Consider the following 22,253-nt stretch of genomic DNA (forward strand, 5'->3'; position numbering starts at 1 on the left):
GAGAAAGAGAAAAAAACATAATCATGTGGTGTTAAGCAAATTAATGAAAAAAGGATTTGGGCTATTTTGAAAACGATTGGTTTTGACACTGAACTGGGATATGTTAGTGGCACTTCAGAGGCATCTGCCATGACTTTCCAACCTGGATGGAGAGAGGAGACCACTGGTTCGGTCTGATTTAGGCAAACCCTCCGCAAATCCACGGCAATGGTCCACCCTTCGGTTAAAGAGTCAAGATTACACAATTCTAAGGCATCAGTATAAGACAGATATGAATGACCTAAGACGGTTCTAAAGGCTCTTTTTTGAGTTTTTTCAATGTCGTCACTTTGTTTTTTTGTCAAACCAGAATGCCAAACTACATCAGCGTATTCAAGTGTAGATCGCACATACCCTTCATAAACTATTTTTAATTCGTTGCAGTCAAAACCAAAGCGTTTCAATGTTCTAAGCATAAACAAATGTCTATTCGCTTTGCGTATCATGTCGTTAACTTGGGCATCCCATTTAAGATTTAAGATATCTTGAGATACACCAACTGTGAAGACTAGTCTTTGACAATTACCAATAGTGTCCAGTGTCTTTATCATCTTCATAAAATATTGGCCTCAAGTCAGTTTACTGACCAAGACAAACAAGATCAATCTTCTCTTGTGTCTTAGTGCTCTTTCAAATAAAAATAGTTTGTTGGTTAGTGAAATGATCTTCCTGTTAAGGGAATTCAGCAAACTCCCTCAGGGGGATATAAGCGCCAAGCTGGCAACTGCCAATCTCTTTAGCGTCTATGAATGTGAATTGCACAAATCAAGAAATTATGATTCAGTAACTAATCAACAATTACTTATTCAAGTCTTTGTGAATCAGCAGTTAGCTTGGTAGATAATTATAATGAGTTGAAAATGGGTTATTCAAGACTATTTATATTTCTGGATTTAATCAGGAATCGAATCATTTGAATAATTCAAATTGGATATTTCCAGGATCACACAAATTTACACATAAATGACTTATTTATGGAAGGTGTAATTGTGTTGGTTAAGCGATTGACCAAAAGTGTCTTTAGAGGATCGTCACTGTAGTCAATAGTATATTAATAGTGGCTTTTTATAAGCGCTCATATCCGTTACTCAGTGATGCTGAAGGTGCTTCAATATTCAGTATTTTCCAGCAAGGTGTTGTCAGATCGTAGGTTGGAGTCCGAGCCCAATAGACCGATCCATTAGGCTTCGCCCACGACGCACGTGTGATCAAGAACACGTGGGGCTCTCCAATGCCTTTCTGCACAACTCTACCGCGCGCGCCAAGATATGCGCACGTATGTCGGACCTTATTTATCGGACCTTCGTTGCGTTGTGATTGGTCAATACGCAATGGGCGGAGCTTAATGGATCGGTCTATTTCATAAGCCCTGTGAACACAAAAACTTGCCATATTATAAGTGAAGACAAATCTTGCTTTCAATTTACTACAGCCCTGGTGCCTATAGGGAACACCAGTGCCTACAAGCCAATCATTTTTTAGTTGAAACTACAATGAACCGTAGCAGGTTTTTCCCCGCTGATTTTTGAATGCTTTTTTTTACTCGCGTCACTCTGGCATTTTGTATTGCTGCATTAACACCGTTGGATGACAGATGCTCATAAATTTGTTAACGCTAGCCATAGTTGCATCCCAGTAATGGCGGAAAGCACTGGTACAAGACGTGACCCAAGTGATGCTTCTACATAGAACACCCTGATGCAGTCTAATTCTACCTCCATGGTTACATCTATCACTAATCAAGGACTCTTCACTATGACCGAAGTGTCAAACAATTAAAGATATGTTACAGTAACTGACCTTATGACTCGACAGAGAGTAAAACCTTCAATTTGCAATTTACTTAATGTACTCCACATTCTAAACTGCGCAAGTGACAAGATTTTTTTTTAAAGCCCACCAAACCAATTTGTGTAGGACTTTTAAATTGTGGCGTAAATAGCCATGGAATAGTAATCTGAAATCCGTTTGCTTGTTAATCTGCAAAGAGACCTCATTCTCTGAGATGAATTCCATTAGTATTTTGTTTACTATGGAAGCGTGTTCAGAGTTTAGTTTAACCACATTGATTGGGCTATCTGTGCAGAAATTCCAAAAAACCCAATTACAGTAATAGCTTTTTACAATATACTCCATGGACACAAGTTTAATGAAAAAATGCTGGGGTGTTCTGGTTGCACAATACATACTTATTTCTGTGGAAAACGCACTGTCAATAACTACAACAGCATCAATCTTGACATTGGGAACACAAGATAACAGACTGAATTCTATTGCAAATTTTTCTATGAATATTATAGGCAAGTAAAAGACAAACTAACCCCCCAAACACCGCATTGACTGTTGATTGTATCAGAGTGCATTAATCCCTAGATCTACTAAAACACACACAACAAACAAACAAACATCCCAAAGCCTAGAAACAAACAACCCCAAAAGTGCAGAGCTCAAATTAGAACTAAATGATTTTGATAAGGTGATAAAGGTGCTTATGAATGTATTTATAGGTCTAAACATTTGGGAAGAAATACATAAAACCATGTTGCCAAAAAAGTGGCTACAGCTATGGCTATAGCTTAATTGTCACATCATCATGCATTAAAGTACAGGAGGTCCTTAGCAACACCCTTAGCAACAGTCGTAGCTGTAGCCGCCAATTCAAATACGGCCTAAGCTTTACTTGAAAGCGGAACACTGACTCCTTTAAATAATTATTGCAGGGATACGTTGTCATGGATCAGGGGAGTTGGTCTATAAAAAGCGTTTGCAATGCATGATTAGAAAGATGTTTTAAAAGTAGAACATAACGATGTGCACAAATATGCCTCGAGATTGCATGGTTTTCCATTGATTTTGCAAAATAACACGGTCAGGCATTTTGTGGAGTCAAATTTGACCCAACACAAACAGCTTCAAACGCTTTTCATAGACCAATTTCCCGAGCCAGGCAACGTGTCCCTTTAACAACACTGAGTTGGTTTTTTGTTTCCAGCCATAAATTAGACAAACCACTCAGTTCCACCTGACTGATTCCACAGATCTCCATTAAGCTGATGGAACGCGAGTCCGTCACAACTAAATTAGTCGTTAGCAAACAACAAAAAGATGACAAATAATGTATTTGTTCTTGTCACCCTCCGCAGTATGGTTAGACGATGTGATCGGTATGCTGAGCATGATCCGTTTCTAGCGGGAGCACAGCCTAGCAACCCGTGGGTAACGGACGACACTACAATGTGGACCCTAAACACAATGCTGTAAGTCTGTAAATAGCTCTTAATTGATTTATTAAGTTAGTTAATGCACTGTCACAAATTTGTAATGATTGTTTCATGTACTATTGATTTGCTGGCTGTCATTTATTATAATAAAAATACAGACATTTATATTGCGCATAACATATATAAGTATACTCTACTGCGCATTACAAGGAATACAAGAAAATGCAGAGAAAAAATGAAGAAAATAACCCAACAAATTCACAAACAGAGCTAGAATGAATTAAATGGGTGAAGTAAAGTGTCTGTAATTTTGTTCAGGATGATATTCATGTGAATTGAAATTAATTGAATTGAAAAGCACTCTGCACAAATGCTTAAAATAGAAGTACATGGGTCTCAGACAAACAAAGCTACCGTATACTTTCGTGCAAGTCTGGTGCGTTAAAGGCACTGTACACCTTTGGTAATTGTCAAAGACCAGTCTTCTCACGCAGTGTATCTCAACGTAATAACAAACCTGAGAAAATTTGAGCTCAATTGGTCGTTGAAGTTGTGAGAAAATAATGAAAGAAAAGACACCCTTGTCACACGAAGTGATGTGCGTTTAGATGGTTGATTTCGAGACCTCAAATTCTAAATCTGAGGTCTCAAAATCAAACTTGTGGAAAATTACTCCTTTCTCAAAAACCATGTCACTTCAGAGGGAGCCGTTTCTCACAATGTTTTATACTATCAACCTCTCCCCATTACTCGTCACCGAGTAAGGTTTTAAGCTAATATTTTGAGTAATTACCAATAGTGTCCACTGCTTTTAAGGACGCTGTTAGCGCTTATATAATTGGTGGTTTGTCTGACAGCCGGGCATGTTGAGCAAAAGTGGGGTCATTAGTGCAGACTTTTATTGAATGCGCCATATTTTTGACCACGTGGGGGCGCTCTCAAACATATTTTTACGAAGTATATTCATTCATACCCAAAATTAAAGACTAGAACACATTACCACCACAGACATCATATCCATCATAAACAATAAGACCTTTAAAGGAGCTGTTATAATTCACCTCCAAAGCAACTTAAAACTACAGCGCAACAAAAGTGACCCAACGCCTATTAAAACTGTGCAGGACGAATCGCATAATACCCCCGGAAGTGGTACAAAATAATATGTATAGCGCCCTTACGCGATCTAAAATACGGCACATTGAATTGTATTGAATTAACTCAAATCATTGTCTTCTTGGAAAGTAGGGTGTTTGGTTTCAGAAAGGTTATCTTGTCTCGCCTTCCACCTCTATGACCCCAGTTCGAATCCCACTGGAGCCACTGTGTGGGTTGGGTTTTCAGTCCCTACCTGATTGCGTGGGTTTTCCCTGGCATGATTCTCTGGGGTTTTCCTCCCACATCTAATAACTGAAACTTCCTTCCTTGTCTTCTCTCTAGGGGGTTCTTGACAGTGATTAAGTCATTTCTTTCTTCCGATAATCATTGGCTTCTCAATCAGAATTAATTAATAAATGAAATGAAATGAGAAAATCAGAATTTAGAATTGTTTTAAAGGCATTGGACACTATTGGTAATTACTCAAAATAATTATCAGCATAAAACCTTTCTTGATTGTGAGTAATGGGGAGAGGTTGATAGTATAAAACGTTGTGAGAAACGGCTCCCTCTGAAGTAACGTAGTTTTCGAGAAAGTAATTTTCCACGAATTTGATTTTGAGACCTCAAGTTTAGAATTTGAGGTCTCGAAATCAAGCATCTGAAAGCACATAACTTTGTGTGACAAGGGTGTTTTTTTCCTCACATAGTTATCTCGCAACTTCGACGACCAATTGAGCTCAAATTTTCACAGGTTTGTTATTTTATGCAGTTGTTGAGATACACCAAGTGAGAAGACTGGTCTTTGACAATTACCAATAGTGTCCAGTGTCTTTAATTGAGTTTGTGACAAGCATTAACTACTGTTAAAATCTCTGCCCCAAGAAAAAAAAAAGAAAGGAAGGAGATGTTATTTCTGTTGACATTTTTACTGACAAAATTTGATAAAAGAAATTAACAGTATGAGCTATGTCTGTGCATTTTGTGATGAGTATACAGAAATGAATGGTCGCTAAAGGGTTAAACAGACAAACAAACAAACAAACAAACAAACAACTTTTTATTTTAACCTTGAATGAAATTGGCGATCTTGGCCAGCTGGATATTTTCTTTTACCATTAATAATAAATATTTTTTAATACAACTTTATTTTAGATTTTTAGTTATTTCTTCTGACCCACCTGCAATTTAAACAATTTTTTATTATTAACACTCACTATTCTAAATGGCCTCTTAATAGATCAAAATCACGTAATTCCAATTAAAATCTTACTTAAAGACAATGGACACTATTGGTGTAGTTCAACATTATGCATAAAACAACAAACCTCTGAAAATTTGAGTTCAATTGGTCATGGAAGTTGCGAGATAACTTTGAAAGAAAAACACCCTTGTCACACGAAGTTGTGTGCTTTCAGATGCTTGATTTTGAGGCCTCAAATTCTAAATCTGAAAACTACTTTACTTCGTCTCTCATAATGTTTTATACTATCAACCTCTCCCCATTACTCGTAACCAAGTAGGGTTTTATACTAATAATTATTTTGAGTAATTACCAATAGTGTCCACTGCCTTTAAAAAAGAAAAGAAACGCTAACAGAAACATTCTTTTGTATCCCTCAAGTGTTGACACACCGACCGAGCGACGAATCAGCCGGTGGTGCATCAGTCTCCGAGAGCTCCTCCGAGACGCAACGGGACGTCACGAATTTGAGATGTTCCTCAGGAAAGAGTACAGCCAGGAAAATATCCGATTCTGGCAAGCGTGTGAGGAGCTCAAGTATGCCCCGCAGTCTGCAGTACCCGACCAGGTGCATGAGATTTATCGGTAATGTCTATTTTTGATTGACGGTCGACCCCTGTCGCTTTGTTAGATGGATCCGGATCTGGACAAAAACAGTAGTTCGTTTTTGTTACGAAAGACCTCACTGCTTTGTTTTTCCCCCAGAGGCAATCAATAAAGATAAAGTGCAGTGGGATTTAAAATATTTTCTGTTATTATATTTTTCTGTGGACAAAGATGCAATGAGCAAAAAATGTTTTTGTGCAAGTTTAATATTTCCCTCACAGCCCTTTTTTAAAGAAAAAATTGCCCAAGTGACACCTTCAAGAGAATGTTGTGATTGGATAAGAATTTTCTTTCCTATTAAGGAAAATGAAACAAAAAGTGCAATATTGTTAATATAGGTAATCATTTCTTACAATGATTTTAAAATTAAAATCAGTGTGGGAGCACTTTCATAAAGGAAAATTTAGCTGGTTGAAGCAGAAAATATTGCCTAAACAAGAGTGTAAATGTATTGTCAAAGTGTTCCAAGAAGATTTGACAGTGATTTTGTGGGTTCGCGATTTATTCTTATCTCGTGTCACTTATCTGCTTCCTAGATCCAGTGCTAAGTTAGCAGGCCTTTATTTTTTGGCCTCACTTACAGTAAGCAGTGTTGTTATGAAACACAATCCATGCTAAGCGCCCCCCCCCAAAAAAAAAAAGTTCACAGATTTACAAATATTTTACAGGGTTTACAGAAGGTAATGGTGAAAGACTTATCTTGAAATATTATTCCATGGAATGCTTTACTTTTTGAGAAAACATTAAAACAATATCAATTCTCGATAGCGAGAGTTACGGATTTATTTTAAACACATGTCATGACCGCACGGAGAAACGTGGGAAAACAAGGGTGGGTTTTCCCATTATTTTCTCCCGACTCCGATGACCGATTGAGCCTAAATTTTCACAGGTTTGTTATTTTATATATAAGTTGTGGTACACGAAGTGTGGGCCTTGGACAACACTGTTTACCGAAAGTGTCCAGTGGCTTTAAAAGCAGAATACATCGGATTATAGGCTGCTTTAAACTCACCCTCCTTGTTTCTCATAACTCACTTGGGTATGATACTCTCCCTAATTTAATCTGATTCAAATTTTAATCCCCTCAGAAAAACCATAAGATTATACAGCCTGACAAATAGTCTGACAAACCTCATCAAAACCTCTACCAAAAGCAGGTGGGCCTTTAGTGAAGTCAAAAAGATTTTGGATTTTTGTTTTTAAAAGTATCAACATTCATCTCTGTTCACTGAAACTTTTATAAGAAACTTTTAAGGGTATTTCCACTGAATTCTAGAAGGTTTGAAACAATCAACTCCCCCCCCCCCTCCACCCCCCTAGTCAAGCGAGAGGTTGTGTTCAGCCGACGTCATCATGGTAAGATCTGATGGTCTCCGTCCACGCATCCCGGTCCAGCATCAGTGTCCTAAGCTCGTTTGTTTCTTGTTTCCCCCCTCCACCCCACCAATAAATCTCCAGTAATAGATAATGGAGTGTGTGTATCTGACAAGAACACCTGTTCATTGGTAATAATGAAAGATTCAAGATTGAACCTTGTAAGATTGGTTTATACTATGAAACCAATTTGGGAAGTGGATATACTAGCGCCCACAGAGTAATGATATTGATGAGTTATGGAGGACGGGCCTCTCCATTGCCGTTTTAAGAGCACTCTGCACTTTTGCTCAAAATACTCATATGTCACACAATCCCACACATACCTTCAAGCCTCATTTTGATACTCTTAATTGAAATACCTGAAAAGATGGATGCATTATTCTAAAGGTCTTGTTATTCAAAAAAACTTCCCTTTTTTCCTGTAAATGCAGAGAGTTTCTTGCTCCGGGCGCACCGTGTGAGATCAACGTGGATGGAAGGACGGTGGAAATGACACAGCTCGCCTTAAGGAAGCCGAACCGGTTTGCCTTTGAGGCAGCTCAGCATCACATCTTCCTCCTGATGAAGAAAGATAGCTACCCAAGGTTCATGAGATCCAATGAGTTCAAGAAACTGCTCTCCAATGCGATGAGCTGTAACATCAAGAAAAAGTAAGCAGCGACGACGGTCTTATTAAAACTTTTAGTTTTTAACTACAGAGCGTCTTTTGATTTATGAACTTTGGAGTCATTCCTGAATTAAATTTATGCAAAACAGGATTGTGCGCACAAAGTAGGACAGCTTTTCGATAGAGGTGGTTTTAGCCATCACACAAACAAATGTGGATTATGGTAATAAAAAAAACCTTCTGCGTCCAATATCCAATTATTTTAAGAGTGGGAGTGTAATAAAATTTTTGTCTAAAACAAACTTGACGCGCATCTTTAAATGGTACAATATGCTGAGTTGGTGTGATATGGACCATGCAATATGGGTTATATCTCAAAGTAAACTTCAATCCTCAATTCTGATTGGTTGGTGACATCACTTTTTACGTCATGCGCCGTAACACACCCTAACATGATGGTCTAGTTCTTTGTATTGCATTGTTTCATGGAACTTTGTGTAAAAGGGAAAGTTTATCTTTTGTTTTTTGGAACTGTTTGATTGTTTGATATCACTGATAATCCAGACAATAGTGTCCATTCAGGAAGAATGATTCGTAATTGTATATCCAATCTGAGAGACTTTACTGCCAGTAATGCTTCTCAGAATCAGACTTTGGGGATAAAAACTGACATATTTTTCCATTACCACATTATTTCAAAGTGAAATGATTCTTAAAATGTTTTACACTATCGAAACCTGCTGTACTTCTTACCAAGTAAGTTTTTATTGGCACTAATTTTTAGAGCAACTACCAAACGTATGCCTTCCCTTTGATGGCACTGGACACCTTTTGTAATTGTCAAAGACCAGTACTCTCAGTAGGTGTATCACAACATTGTGCATAAAATAACAAATCTGTGGAAATTTGTACTCATTGGTCATCAAAGTTGCAAAAGAATAATGAAAGAAAAGCACCCTACTAGCTGCACAAATATGTGTGCTTTCAGATGTCTAAAACAATGACTCCAGGCCTGAAGTCCTTTAATATTTGAGTTAGAAATTACCTCTTTCTCAAAAACTATGTTACTTCAGAGGGAGCCGCTTTATACTATCAACAGCTCTTCGTTGCAATTGCCAATATACAGTGCATTTAAAGACAGCTTCATTATCATTTGTACTGCTCTTCAAACTTCATTTCTTTTTTGCTCCGTCTTATCATCATACATCTTAACCTCCTCAGGTTTTTCCCCTTCGGCCGCAACTTCATGAGGACATCCAAGGTGACCCCAGACGCGACACCGATGTCTTTAAGAAGACGAGGGAGCTTAGGAGATGAAGATGGAGAAAGACAACCCGTGGGAGAGACTGGGATGGTTCACTCCCTCAGCGCCAGTAACTTGCAAGACTATGAACTCAATAAAATGTACGTATTTCAATTCAATTTAAATTTATTTCAAATTTTAATTCATTTATTTTTATACTTCCATGAAAAATTAAAATACATTAAAATACATCATTCAAAAGGACACTCATATCCTGGGTGTGGTGCCACAGTGGCTAGTTTTGACATGTTGACTGGGGTTTTCAAGTCCTGTCACGAGTCTATGTGACCGTTCACATTTCCTAAGTCTTTTCTGGGGATCCTTTTTGCAAATTTGCAGGGTATTTGTCTTCAACTAAATAAAAATACTGAGTTCTTATCTAGAGCTTCATCACTTACAAAGGGTGTGTCAAAGTGCTCAATGTTCAAAGTATTTCGAGCTACGTTGTGAAGTATGGTTTACAAGGAGCTGCGGCTCAATATTCAGCCAATCAAACCTGGTACACTGGGGCGAACCCATTCTTTTTATGATAAGTGCACTGTTTACACGCATTGCAGGACCTATGAAGCAATAATGGTAAAAATCAAACAGTGGAAGCACTAATGGTTTATGTCTCGCTTAAGGACACAATTGTCACGACCAAGGGTGGATTTCACAAAGAGTTAAGACTAGTCTTATTTCGATTTAGGACGAGTTACTCTTCCTAACTTATGACTGTACTTATGACTGTGTGAATATCTCTTAGAAAAATCTTTGTTAAATCGACCCCAGGACTTGAACCCACACTCTGCTGATCAGTAACACCAGAGCTTGAGTAATAATGTCTTTTTCGTAATAATGTCTTTTAATCACAATGTTTTGATAATTTGATTGTGATTTTTCATTCTTGATGTCCAGATACAATGTTAAAACGGTGAAGAGCAGCAGTAGAGCATCAATTGAGAATGGTGTTCAGCAACAGAGGAAATCTATCAGGTATGGACAAACAAAAGGCTGGTTCATTCTTCATGCGAATGCGATTCAAACTTTGATGTCACAGGGCTTCTTTGTTCATTGACAGCATCTTTTTGCAGAAGTTCATCACAGGGCAACAGATGTAAAATATTTGATGCGAATTTGTGATGTCAAAATCTGGTTGAATTTGCATTCGTAGGAAGTATGAACAGACCTTAGCTGGAACATTTCTACCTTGATATGTGTAACAATTTATATTTTAATCTAGAAGTATTTGTACAATTTTGTTTTTGTTCTTCCATTACCTTTTAAGGCGTCTTTCAGTTTCTTTTAAATACGAACTACATGGAGGTGTTTTGTTACCACAATGCAGTGAACAAGACAAAGACTTGAATTACTGTCAGTGTTTTTTTTTTTAAATGGTTGCTATGAGGAATGGTTCTATCCGACATCCAAGTTTTATCTTTTAACAGCTACTTGAACAAAACAATATTGCTAACAAGAATATTATTTAAAGTTGTTTATAGTGTGTTTGATGGCATTTAATTGTAATTCTGATTTTTGTACATCATTTGCGGCGTGGGTCAAACTGATACAATTCAACGTTGGATGAGCTCCCACTTTGAAGGAAGCTCAAACTGAATTTGAAAGTATTTCACTTGTTGTGTTGTATTGGTGTGTGTATTGAACACTGGAGGATGTGAATAACTTATTCCAAAATAGTTATGCTCTTTCATTTAAAGTGATTTCAATTATACATTTGTGTGTTATTTTGCTGTTGACTTTTGTCTGATGTACCATGAATATGATGTTACCCTCTTTTTCCAAATCCATGTAGGATTGGAATTACTCATTCTCAAAAAACCCAAAACAATAATGGATGCTCTTTTCCTTGAAGCGATTTCAAGTGTATATATTTGTGCGTTGTTTTGCTGTTGGTATTTTTTCTAATGTGCCATGAATATTGTGTGACCCTCTATTGTCAAACCTTATAGAGGATGGGCACAACTTGAATAGAAATTATTACTCATATCAAAGTAGAAACGTTTTTGTGCTTTTAGAAGCCTGCAGAAGGTATTAGGCCTGAAGTCTTTCTCATATTCAAATATTTGCGAGATAATAATGAAAGAAAAAACACCCTTGTCACCTGAAGTTGCGGCATTTAGATGGTCGATTTCGAGACCTCAAATTGTAAATCAGAGGTCTCATAATCAAATTCGTGGAAAGTTACATCTTTCTCGAAAAGTACTCCACTTCAGAGGGAGCCGTTTCTCACAATGTTTTTTACTATCAACCTCTCCCCATTACGTGTTACCAAGTAAGGTTTTATGCTAAAAATTATGTTGAGTAAATACCAATAGTGTCCACTGCCTTTAAGTAACTGTTTGTTTTCCCTTTTTATGCTTTGTTTAGTGTTTGAGCAGATTTCTTTAAAACAAATCCTTTGTTCTCTTCAAAGAGATGGGTATAAGAATGTGTAAACAAAACAAAACATTATGTTAGTTTTTAATCAGTATTTAGGAGATGTCCTTAGGCATAAGTAATTGTTTGTTTTTCCTGTGTTATACTTGGCTTGTGTTAGAGCAAATTTCTTTAAAAAAAAACAGTTGTGTGACATAAATGTGATTCATAGCTCTGCTGACGACAAGCAAAAAACAAAACTGATTGATCAGTTTTTCCTGGTTATAGACTTACCTTATAACAAATGATCGATGGTTGGAAAACACACATTGTGATTAAACTCCATCAATGTTTAACTCGCAGGTTCTCGTCGCTGCAGCCGATAGACAAGACAACCCTCATCCACAACAGCTCCCTCAACAGGCTAGAGTTGGCCAACCATAACGGTATTGCGGAGCGAGGCGGCGGTGGGAACGTCATCATGAATTCGCACAACATCACTACGACCACCTTCACAACGACCAATGGCAGCAGCCGAGACACGCAACAGTTGTTCACTGTGTCGACGTGTAATCTGCCCACCAAGAAAAGTTTAATCACACCGTGGGAAGAAGATGGAAGCTGACCCTAGTTCAAGGGTCAAAGGGTCATTAGTGTGAACTTGTTAACGTGATATTTATAAACTTTTAAAATTGTATTCGGGAAATGAATTAAAGTTGATTTGTTTCTGTTCTGAGGAAATATCTTGGGAGTTTTATCTACAATGCAGCTGTGATTTGGCTTTCACAAAGACAACAATGGTGTACTTTCGTCAAGGGCAGTTTTAAAGATTTTAAGGTCTTTTTTTCAACTGTCATCTTATTTAATCGTTAAGGACATTTGGAAAAGGATTTCTTTGTTACTTTAAGGTTAAACAGTTGAACATCCTAACCTTAATATTCAAAATGCATTTTTGAGACTTGTTGTGAGTTCAACAATCAAATCCACTTAGCAATTCCTCTTGCTAAATAGATCTGCTGTTCAACATTATTCAATTGGTTGCTGAACACACTGTCTTGAGTATAAGGTAGAGCATTCACTGTGACTGCTACTTATCATCGGGAGAATCAGTGAAGGTGGAAGAGGATTGAATCAATCTAAGAATGGAAAAACGAAAAAGCAAAAAAAATGCAGGGACAGCAACGATGGGTTTCTGAGGGCAGAAGGAAAGTAGGACGACTGAAAACAACATGGAGGAGTAAAGAATGGAACGATAACTGCCACTGTAGCATCAGTTCCTGATGAGGGCAGGAGAAAAGTCGGACAGCCGAGAGGAGTACTAAAAATGTGTATGAAGGAGTACTGCTATATGGAGGATTACTAAAAAGGGGAAGACAATTTGCAGGGACAGCAATGAAGTGAGGGCAAGTTCCAACTTCATAGAGCTAGTCTGCTTAAGCGGAAAATATTGCTAAGCAGAAATTAGCAGAGTACTAGTCACAGATTGCACATGCGACATGGTAGTTTGGCTGGTAACCTTATTCTGGTAAGCATAATTTTTATTATGCTAAGCTGCTTTTGAAATTTGGCCCGGGGTGAAAAAGGGATGCCTGAGAACAACATGGAGACGTTATGTTTAGAAAGAAATGAAACAGCTAAAGATGAAAGTCTTGGAATCAAGCTAAACCTGTGGCCAAATACAGAGCAAACTGGAGAGAGTGCACTGCATCCTCTATGAGCCACTTGGCCCTAAAGGTGACTTATCCTGTTATGTTTTATTCTCTGATTGAGGACAATGCAACGACAAAACCAAACGATATATTTATAAGTATCAGAAAAGCCATTTGAAATCAATAAATACCACACAGCACCTGCAAGACATTGGTTTCCACTCAGCAGTATCCGGCAAATGACACACCAGTAGAGTCAACCACCTGCCAACCATTAAATGAATGACGTCAGCACAACACACTATAACTGATGCACCCCAGTTCATTTGTTGGTTCGCTCGTGCCGTCACCATAGATCACCTAGACCAGCAGGTAGGAGGATAGTATCATTGTATTATTAAAGGAACACGTTGCCTTGGATCGGTCGAGTTGGTCTTTGAAAAGCGCTTGTAACCGTTTGTTATAAAATGCATATGATTTTAATAGCCGACCGTGTTTAGTTCGCAAAGTAAAAGGAAAACCACGCAATTTCGAGGCAAATTTGTGTGGGTCATTGTATTCTTCTTTTAAATCATCTTTCTAACCATATAAATTTATTAACAAACTCTTACAAACGCTTTTCAAAAACCAACCCGACGGATCCAAGGCAACGTGTTCCTTTAACTTGATCAGGCCTGCATGCTTTGTTTTTGAAAGGGCAAGGGCACCAAGCATTTCTCCTTGGTAAAGAGTACCCTATGGGATTGTAAATTTCTACCGGTGCACTGTAAGGGCATCAAGGCAATGACCAGGGGGCATGGATGCAATCGCCTTAGTTGCCTTCACAAAGCATCAGGCCTGCTTGATTATGTAAGACTTTTATGTTCAGATGAGTAATTTGAAAATGTTATCGGCGAAACAGCTTGGCAATTGTGCACGAATGCAAAATGTGTCTAGTTGTCTTTTTTATTTTGTTAACACATTTTTCGATCTTATTTTTCCCCTTTTTTCCAGCCATTTCTTAAAGCATTCTGAGAACAAAGAAATGTGTTTGTGCTAGAATAATTAAAATTGGTTCATTAAAATAGTTTTATCTGGATTATTGATAAATTATGGATTGATAAACAATAGTTATGAGATTCATTTTTTTCAAATCAAAATAAATGTAGATGTCACTTGTATATTATTTTATGTACATTTCACTCCTAAGTTTGGAGCTTCGTTCGACAATGTCCAATGCTGGGCTGCCTTTTAAACGTTTTCTTGGTGGCAAAAGAGGGCGCTGTAGGCGTGGTTTGGACAAGTTGGTCATAAATGTTCTTGAGCTTGTATGCCCCATCGTCTTTGTTGAGAGTTTTCTCCCCTGTGTCTGATCTAAATTGCCTCTCTAAGCCAACAAGTGGGTTTGCCAGATTCTCTATCAAGTGCCATGGCATTGTCCCATTTGCATCATTGGTGGCCATATTTATGATTATATACCTCATGTATATAATCCTTTAATCTGATTGGTTGAAAATGGAGTCATGGAAATAGCTATGCCCCCTTCTTCTACCAAGATGATGTCATAGTGACTATGCTCGAGGCATAGTCAATTGACTATGCCCGCTCTGAAAATGACGCAACTTTGATTTCTATGATATACAACTAGCATTCCGTGTCACAATGCGACCTTTCTTCGCAGCCAACCTTTCACCGTACAGTCAGAGTGTTGTTGATAAGAAGAATCTTTATTAGTTGGGAAAATAAATATTGCCTGCTTTATAATGGGGGAACAGTTAAATTAAAGGCCCTAGTTTGACATCACTTTGGGTCTATAATTTTAACTGTGCCCCTCATAGCAGTCAATATTTCCATACCATAGTCCAAAACCATGCCTACAATGTTGTCTATGATGACCAAGAAGGGGTATTATTATTATTACTATTTCATTATTACTATTATTATTTAACTAAGGCAGTTGAGCATGGTTGCCAGTCTTTCAAAGCTTGGGAGTGAAACATTGGCCTAACTACATTAATATAATTTAGAAAAGTTTGTGGTAACACCATGTAATGACTAGGCCTACCTCTGAATGAGTTGGGGAGGTTCTAAAAAAGAACTGTTGGTTTCAACCAGAACTACCCCCAACTCATTTAGAGTTAGTCATTACATGGTGTTACCGCAAACCTTTCCATATTGTATTTCCACCATGCAAAGTTTCAAATCCTACTTAAAATAAATACAAAAGTAACATCTACATTTATTTGGAATTGAAAAAAAGCCGAATCTAATAATCTAGTACCAACACTTTATCACAGTGCTCATTTTCTGTTTTACAACAGGACAAGCACTAAACCTATTTTTGTTTTTCAGAGAACGCTGGTTTACCTTATAATGTACAAGATGGTGTGGTACAATCTGCAGCCAACCATGCCCATGCCAAACCAACACCAGGGCACAACCCATTTTCTTTTGATAAGTGTAGCTTGGTTCTTTTAAAGGATTTGGGTACTTTTTGTAACACAAAACCCAATGTCCACAGATTTACATAAAACTTACACCGTTGAAAGATAATGATAGTAGAAAGCTTCCCTGAAAATATTAGATGCTGAGGTGCTGTAGTTTTTGAGAAATGAGTAAAACAATGTCATGAAAATACGTTTTTACATGCTAAAATAATTTTCGTCTCATGATTAGTGAGACGAAAATTGTTTTCATGACATTGTTTTACTCATTTCACAAAAACATTTTCAGCAAGTAATATTTTCAGGGAAGCTTTCTACTATCATAATCTTAAAACTGTGTAAGTTTAATGTTGTGTTTTTGTCTCCCAAAAAGTACATAGACCCTTTAAATGCATTATACCAAACCTACAAGACAAGTCCCAACCCAAGGAAAAAAGCAATTGTTTATAATAATAAGCAATTGAATTATTTAACTATTGAGTAAAGAATAAACACTTTAAAAAGATATATAATGCATACCAATGACATTAGTTCAACTATTTGGGAAACCTAGTACATTAAAATAAATTAATAAATTATTTCTAAATTCAACTCAAATTGTGCTTTATTAGTCTTTATAACATGTTTCAAAATGTGAGCAAGACTATCTTTGTGTGTGATGATAAGAATTAGCTTTCAATATTTTAGAACCAACATACTTGTATATAGGGGCTTGTATATTATTTGTAACTCACTGCAAAATGGTATTCTTTAAATAAGAAAAGAGTATTATTTCAAGAAAAAAACATTGCGCCACTGCCAAGTAATTGTTTCTAATCAAGATTTCCTGGAGTGACACAGGAAAAGTTTTCCTGAATTTATATTTTGTATTATTATTTCAAGAACACCATTTTAAGCAATGTACTGTTGTACAAAAGGGACTATCTTTTTATGCTCTCCGTGTCTAATTGATTTCTCTGACCACTCTAATTTGTGGCCAACTCTACCAAAATGACACTTGCACACTTTAGATTGGGCTATGCAGCAGCTAGAAGGTGTGGCCCAAATTCTGTTGAAAGATGATGTTCTGAAAAATCATTTCAACTTGAGATCAGACGCCTAGTTTTAGGATTGAATTATTACAAAAGCAACAACCAATAGTGTCCAGTGCCTTTAACTAACTGAGATAGACAAAATAATATTATACAAATTTTGAGTGGCACAGAGTGGAATGGGAGGAATATTATTGCAAAGTAAAATTTGGACTGTTTCATTTGGGGTATTTATGAATATGAGTTCAAAGACCCTAGCCCTAGAGTCAAAACTATTTTTAAAAAAATTGCGAAGTGACTGATTTCAATTTGATGTTGCGTAGGTAATGCTGTATTGTGCAATGTTTGGATACAAAGCCTCAAATAGAAGATAAAAAGTTATTGCTTTGGCTATTTCTTTGCCAATTATCAACTTATTTATAAAAAAAATCATACTCTAAAAACTCTTTATAGAACACATCACACCCATATTGATTTTTTCTTGTTAACATAACTATAGGCTTGATATAGTTGTAGAATATTTTGAATTAGTTATTTCTTGACAAAATAGAAAATTCCCACCAAAATTTGGGTGAGATTCTAACCCTGGACCATTCATATGCGCCTTGAATACCCAACAGGGTGGATATGTGCGCATTACAAATTTTATTATTATTACTATATTTATTATTATTATTATTTTTATTTTTGTGAGTGGGATGTATTTTGCTAGATTTATTAAAGGGAACGTAAACTTTTTTTTAACCATTTGATTTTCTTAATTCTAAATAAATTTAGATGTATACAATGCAACTGTGAACATTTCCTTGAAAAGGTGATAGTGTTTTGGGATATCGCCCAAAGCCAGATCGGTTATGTCCATGCAGAAAGAATAGTCCGCGGATGAAATAGACAATCTGAGAAACGCTTCTTATATATAGAAGCGATTCTTAAATTCAAATTTGTGGGGATAAAACCTTGTTTTTGTCATAACCACAATACTCCAAAATGATTCTCAAAATGCTATACACTTTTGAAAGCTGCTGTACTTCTAACCAAGTAATTTTTTATTGACATTAGTTTTAAAGCCATCATACACTTTCGGTAAACAGTATTGTCCAAGTCCCACCCTTCATGTATCACAACTTATATATAAAATAACAAACCTGTGAAAATTTAGGTTCAATCGGTCATAGGAGTCGGAAGAAAATAACGGGAAAACCCATTCTTGTTTCCGCGCGTTTCGCCGTGTCATGACATGTGTTTAAAATAAATCTGTAATTCTCCCTAACGAGAATTTATATTGTTTTTAATGTTTTCTCAAAAAGTAAAGCATTTCATGGAATAATATTTCAAGAGAAGTCTTTCACCATGCATTACCTTCTGTAAACCCTGTAAATTATTTGTAAATCTGTGAACTTTTTTTTTTTCTGTACCGAAAGTGTATAATTGCTTTAAGGAGACATGTTGCCTTGGATCGGTTGAGTTGGTCTTTTAAAAGCATTTGAAACCGTTTGTTGTAAAATGCATATGGTTAGAAAGATGTTTTAAAAGTAGAATATAATGATCCACACTAATATGCCTCGAAACTGCACGGTTTTCCTTTTATTTTGCGAACTAAGACCCATGCAAGGTCAGCCATTTTATGGAGTCAAAAACTTGACTCCACAAAATGGCCAACTGTTTTTGTTCACGACGTATAAGGAAAACCGAGGCATATTAATTTTTGTGTGGATCATTAATTTTATTTACTATAAAAACATCTTTCCAACCATTATAACAAACGATTTTCACAACTCGACCAATCCAAGGCAACGTGTTCCTTTAAAAGTGGTTACAAACATACCTTCCCTTGAAGCACTTATAGTAAACATTGCTCTCTCTCTCTACCTGCATCAGTAGAGGGAAAAGCTAAAATAATTTTCATTATGCTACCTATTTCGGGAAATAAAATCATATTTTAGAACATTCCAGGTTTAGTTGTGAATTTAGATTAATTATTTAGTGTTGGTTGACCATCAGGGAAACTGTTATAGTATAAAGAAATCGCAGACAATTTGTATAGAAAAACATTTTTTAACCTACTATTGTAAATATTAATATTTATTTATGATTATGTGGAATTGAGGTAAACAAAAAATATATATATATATATATAAATATAAATTTTTGCTGTTCATATTTATAAATTGTTGCATAGTCATTCATCTAATTTTGTACAGAGTATAGTTTAAAGAGAGATAGATCTTTTCTGTAATGTTAATAATTTGAGTGAGAGGAGAAAATGTAGAAAGGTTAAAGTTCATCCTCTGTATAACTTTGGGAATTTTATTATCAAATTGCAGGTCAATATGTTATACCACATCTATTATCAACAAGTTATTGAATGTTAATTAAGGGGTTGAGGGGCTCAGTGTAACTTAAAGAAAATAAAAAGTTTGGAAGAAGGAACAAAAAAAAATAACTTTGTACACCACCTTAGTCTAAAATAAAAATCCATACAAATTATCACAATATCACCATACAGCCAGACATAATTGTTGATTTTTTTGCTGTGCTATTTTCAGGAAAATGTCAGAATATCCATTAAGAAACGAAGATACATTGTCTTGCTTTATGATGGTAACATGTGAAACCTTTAATATCAACTTGCACCAGGATAAAGAATATGAATGTTTTGGTTTGACCCTTTTAACGATGTGTACTGAATACTCATTACGTTGTAATATACTGCTCTAAGAATTGCAAAGGTCATCCCACTCGAGTAATATGCCTTTGATTGTTTAAACAGAACTCTGGAAAGTACTGAGCACACATCGGTGAAATAGTAACCTAAAATTAGTATGTGAAACATTGGAAAATGTAAATTCGTTCAAATACCTTTTTTGACCCTCTTGTTTGAGTGGCAGGTCAAATCTGTTGCCGCTATGGGCATTTTGGCATGCCCTTGCAGACGCTATTGTTCTTTAGGGGTTCATGACACCCAAATATATGTGGCTAGAAAACCTCCAATCCTTAGTAAGTCATACAATATCGTACTCTGAACAATTATTTTATAAATATTGGTTCATTTATGACCAATTGTTTGGCCTGCAGCCGATTTCACAAAACGCTAGGATTAATCCTAACTCTAATTAGGACGAGATAACTCGTCCTAACTTAGTGATGAGTTCACTTTTTGCGTTCTACATATTTTGATATGGAACTGAACCCGTCCTAAGTCCTAAGATTAATCTTAAGTTAGGAAGAGTTTGGTGAAATCGACGTCTGCATATATATCATGTCCAACAAAGGCAGACAAATTCATGCGTAGGATTTTGGAGGACTTATGGGACTGTTATGAATCCCCCACTTGTATGAAAACAAGGCACTGTGTTGCCTTGAGGTTTTAAACTTATCACATTTTCTAGGTTTCGTTTGACATGGCTTTGTTTATAAGTTTATTAATTCAACTTCTGTTTCATAAATGAAATTTGAGGTGCTGCAAATTAAGGGATGAGTAGTCTATATCTGGGGTGTTTTTTGCTAGTTATGGTGCATATGATATAAATATTAATTTTCTTGTAAATAATGACCTGTGCAAATATTGAGAGCTTTAACGTTGTTTATTATTTGAATCAATATCATGTTTATAAATTAAAGTCAGGAAGACGGTTTCTTTGGTTTAATAAGAGTTTATTCAGAATGTTTAATATATCGTTAATGGAGAACTTTCATCTCAGAAGCCTTGAAATAAAACAACAGATGCTTATCTTGTGGGTCTTTCTTGTACACATTTGTCTCATAAGTCTTGTTTAATTTTGGTTGAACACAGACAAGTTTGATAGAGCGGGATTCGCACTTTCGACCTCTGGGTTTACATGCCAGTGCTCTGCCAACTGAGCTAGCTAGCTAGCCCACTTTCTGTTGATCTCTCTATTTGCTAGCCCCCATAAATAGGGCCAATCCCATCCTTATCAATCAAATATACTGTAATTGTAGATAGACCTACCTGCTGGAATTTGCTTCAAAAACATCACACTCTTTTTGTGGTGGGGGGATGAGAGGGAAGGGTAAGCAACATTACCGATACAAAAAAATAATTGCTGTGTCAAACTGGTTCTGGTGATAAGACCGCACAAACTCTAATAATAATAATAATAATACAAAGCATTTATAGTGCTCTACGGAGAACAGAGAGCTTTATGGGACTACGACAAAAAGAAAAACAAACAAACTAGGATGGGTTGGGGAGCAGAAATGTCTTGAGGAGGCTTTTGAAAACAGGAAACAAGATGGCCTCTTGCAGACCGGTGGGAAGCTCATTCCATAGACGCGGGACAGCTTTCCATCTAGTTCTAGGAACAGAAAGCCGGGTCTGATCGGCTGATGAGCAGAGTGGTTGCCTGTATGCATTCATATAGAGTTGTGGGAATGTACAAGTTCAACCAGATATGATGGAGATTATGTGTGAAGGATTTGTAGACATGAGTGACAATTTTGTCACTATCAGGATGTATCAGGATGTACACACGCAGGTCACTGAGCAGCCCCAACCACCCCTATCCAGTCAAACAAGAATATAAAATGTAATAATCAGTGTTTCTGATGAATGCAGTGGAATTGATGATGATGCTAACTCACAAAAAATTCTTGATCAGCGCCGTTGCCGAGCGGTTAAGAGCACCGAATTCAAACTCTGGTGTTTCTGATCAGCAGAGTGTGGGTTCGATTCCCCAGCCGTGACACTTGGACGTAAAGCCGTTGGTCCCATGTGTTGTGTAAACGCACGTAAAAGAACCCAGTGCACTTATCGAAAAGAGAAGGGGTTCGCCCCGGTGTTCCTGGCTGGATTGGCAGCATATTGCGCCACAGCACCTTGTAAACCATTACATGGTGCTTAAGGATTAGGTCTTATATCTCAAAATGTCGCCCCACTCCTTGCAGTAATAATACCTGGCGCTTTGTATCCTTTGGCAAAAGGCGCGTTATAAATACGGTTATTATTATTTATATCACAATCCACATAGTTTATGCAAAGTTGCGATATATTACTGACTGTGTATCAATTGCCTTTGCGTAGACTACTAAAGTAAATGTAGTTCAAAGTAATTTTTTTTAGTTTCAAGAGTTCTGTAAAACTGAGTTGTCCTACATTTTGATACAAAAACTTTGATAGTTTTGGCATTGTTAATATAGATGTTGGAGAGTTCTACCTGGTATTACAGTACTATGGATTATGCCAAAATCCAATAGCTTCCACAAACTTATGCAAATATATTTAGCAATGAGAACTTTTCTAAGCCAATCAAACATGCTAAAACCAAAAAGCTTCTGGGA

The 22,253-nt window shown here is 36.6% G+C and overlaps 1 protein-coding gene across 2 annotated transcripts in view; it reads left to right on the forward strand.

The window, feature by feature from the left end:
* The window catches only part of LOC139943828 (regulator of G-protein signaling 9-like), a 78,856-nt gene extending 62,799 nt beyond the window's left edge, over positions 1-16,057 (forward strand). Inside the window, exons 9-15 of one of the 2 annotated variants that reach the window (XR_011786894.1) lie at positions 3,183-3,296; positions 5,983-6,186; positions 8,019-8,237; positions 9,416-9,598; positions 10,395-10,472; positions 12,216-13,873; positions 15,833-16,057. Coding sequence is in view for 1 of the 2 variants with exons in the window: in XM_071940659.1 (XP_071796760.1) it covers positions 3,183-3,296; positions 5,983-6,186; positions 8,019-8,237; positions 9,416-9,598; positions 10,395-10,472; positions 12,216-12,477 (1,060 nt within the window). In the remaining variant the exon portion in view is untranslated. Of the gene's footprint in view, positions 1-3,182; positions 3,297-5,982; positions 6,187-8,018; positions 8,238-9,415; positions 9,599-10,394; positions 10,473-12,215 lie in introns of both variants that reach the window. The other variant, XM_071940659.1, reaches the window with a different exon arrangement.
* Positions 16,058-22,253: the final 6,196 nt, after the last annotated feature.

The sequence above is a fragment of the Asterias amurensis genome, chromosome 11, assembly GCF_032118995.1.
Source record: "Asterias amurensis chromosome 11, ASM3211899v1".
NCBI lineage: Eukaryota > Metazoa > Echinodermata > Asteroidea > Forcipulatida > Asteriidae > Asterias > Asterias amurensis.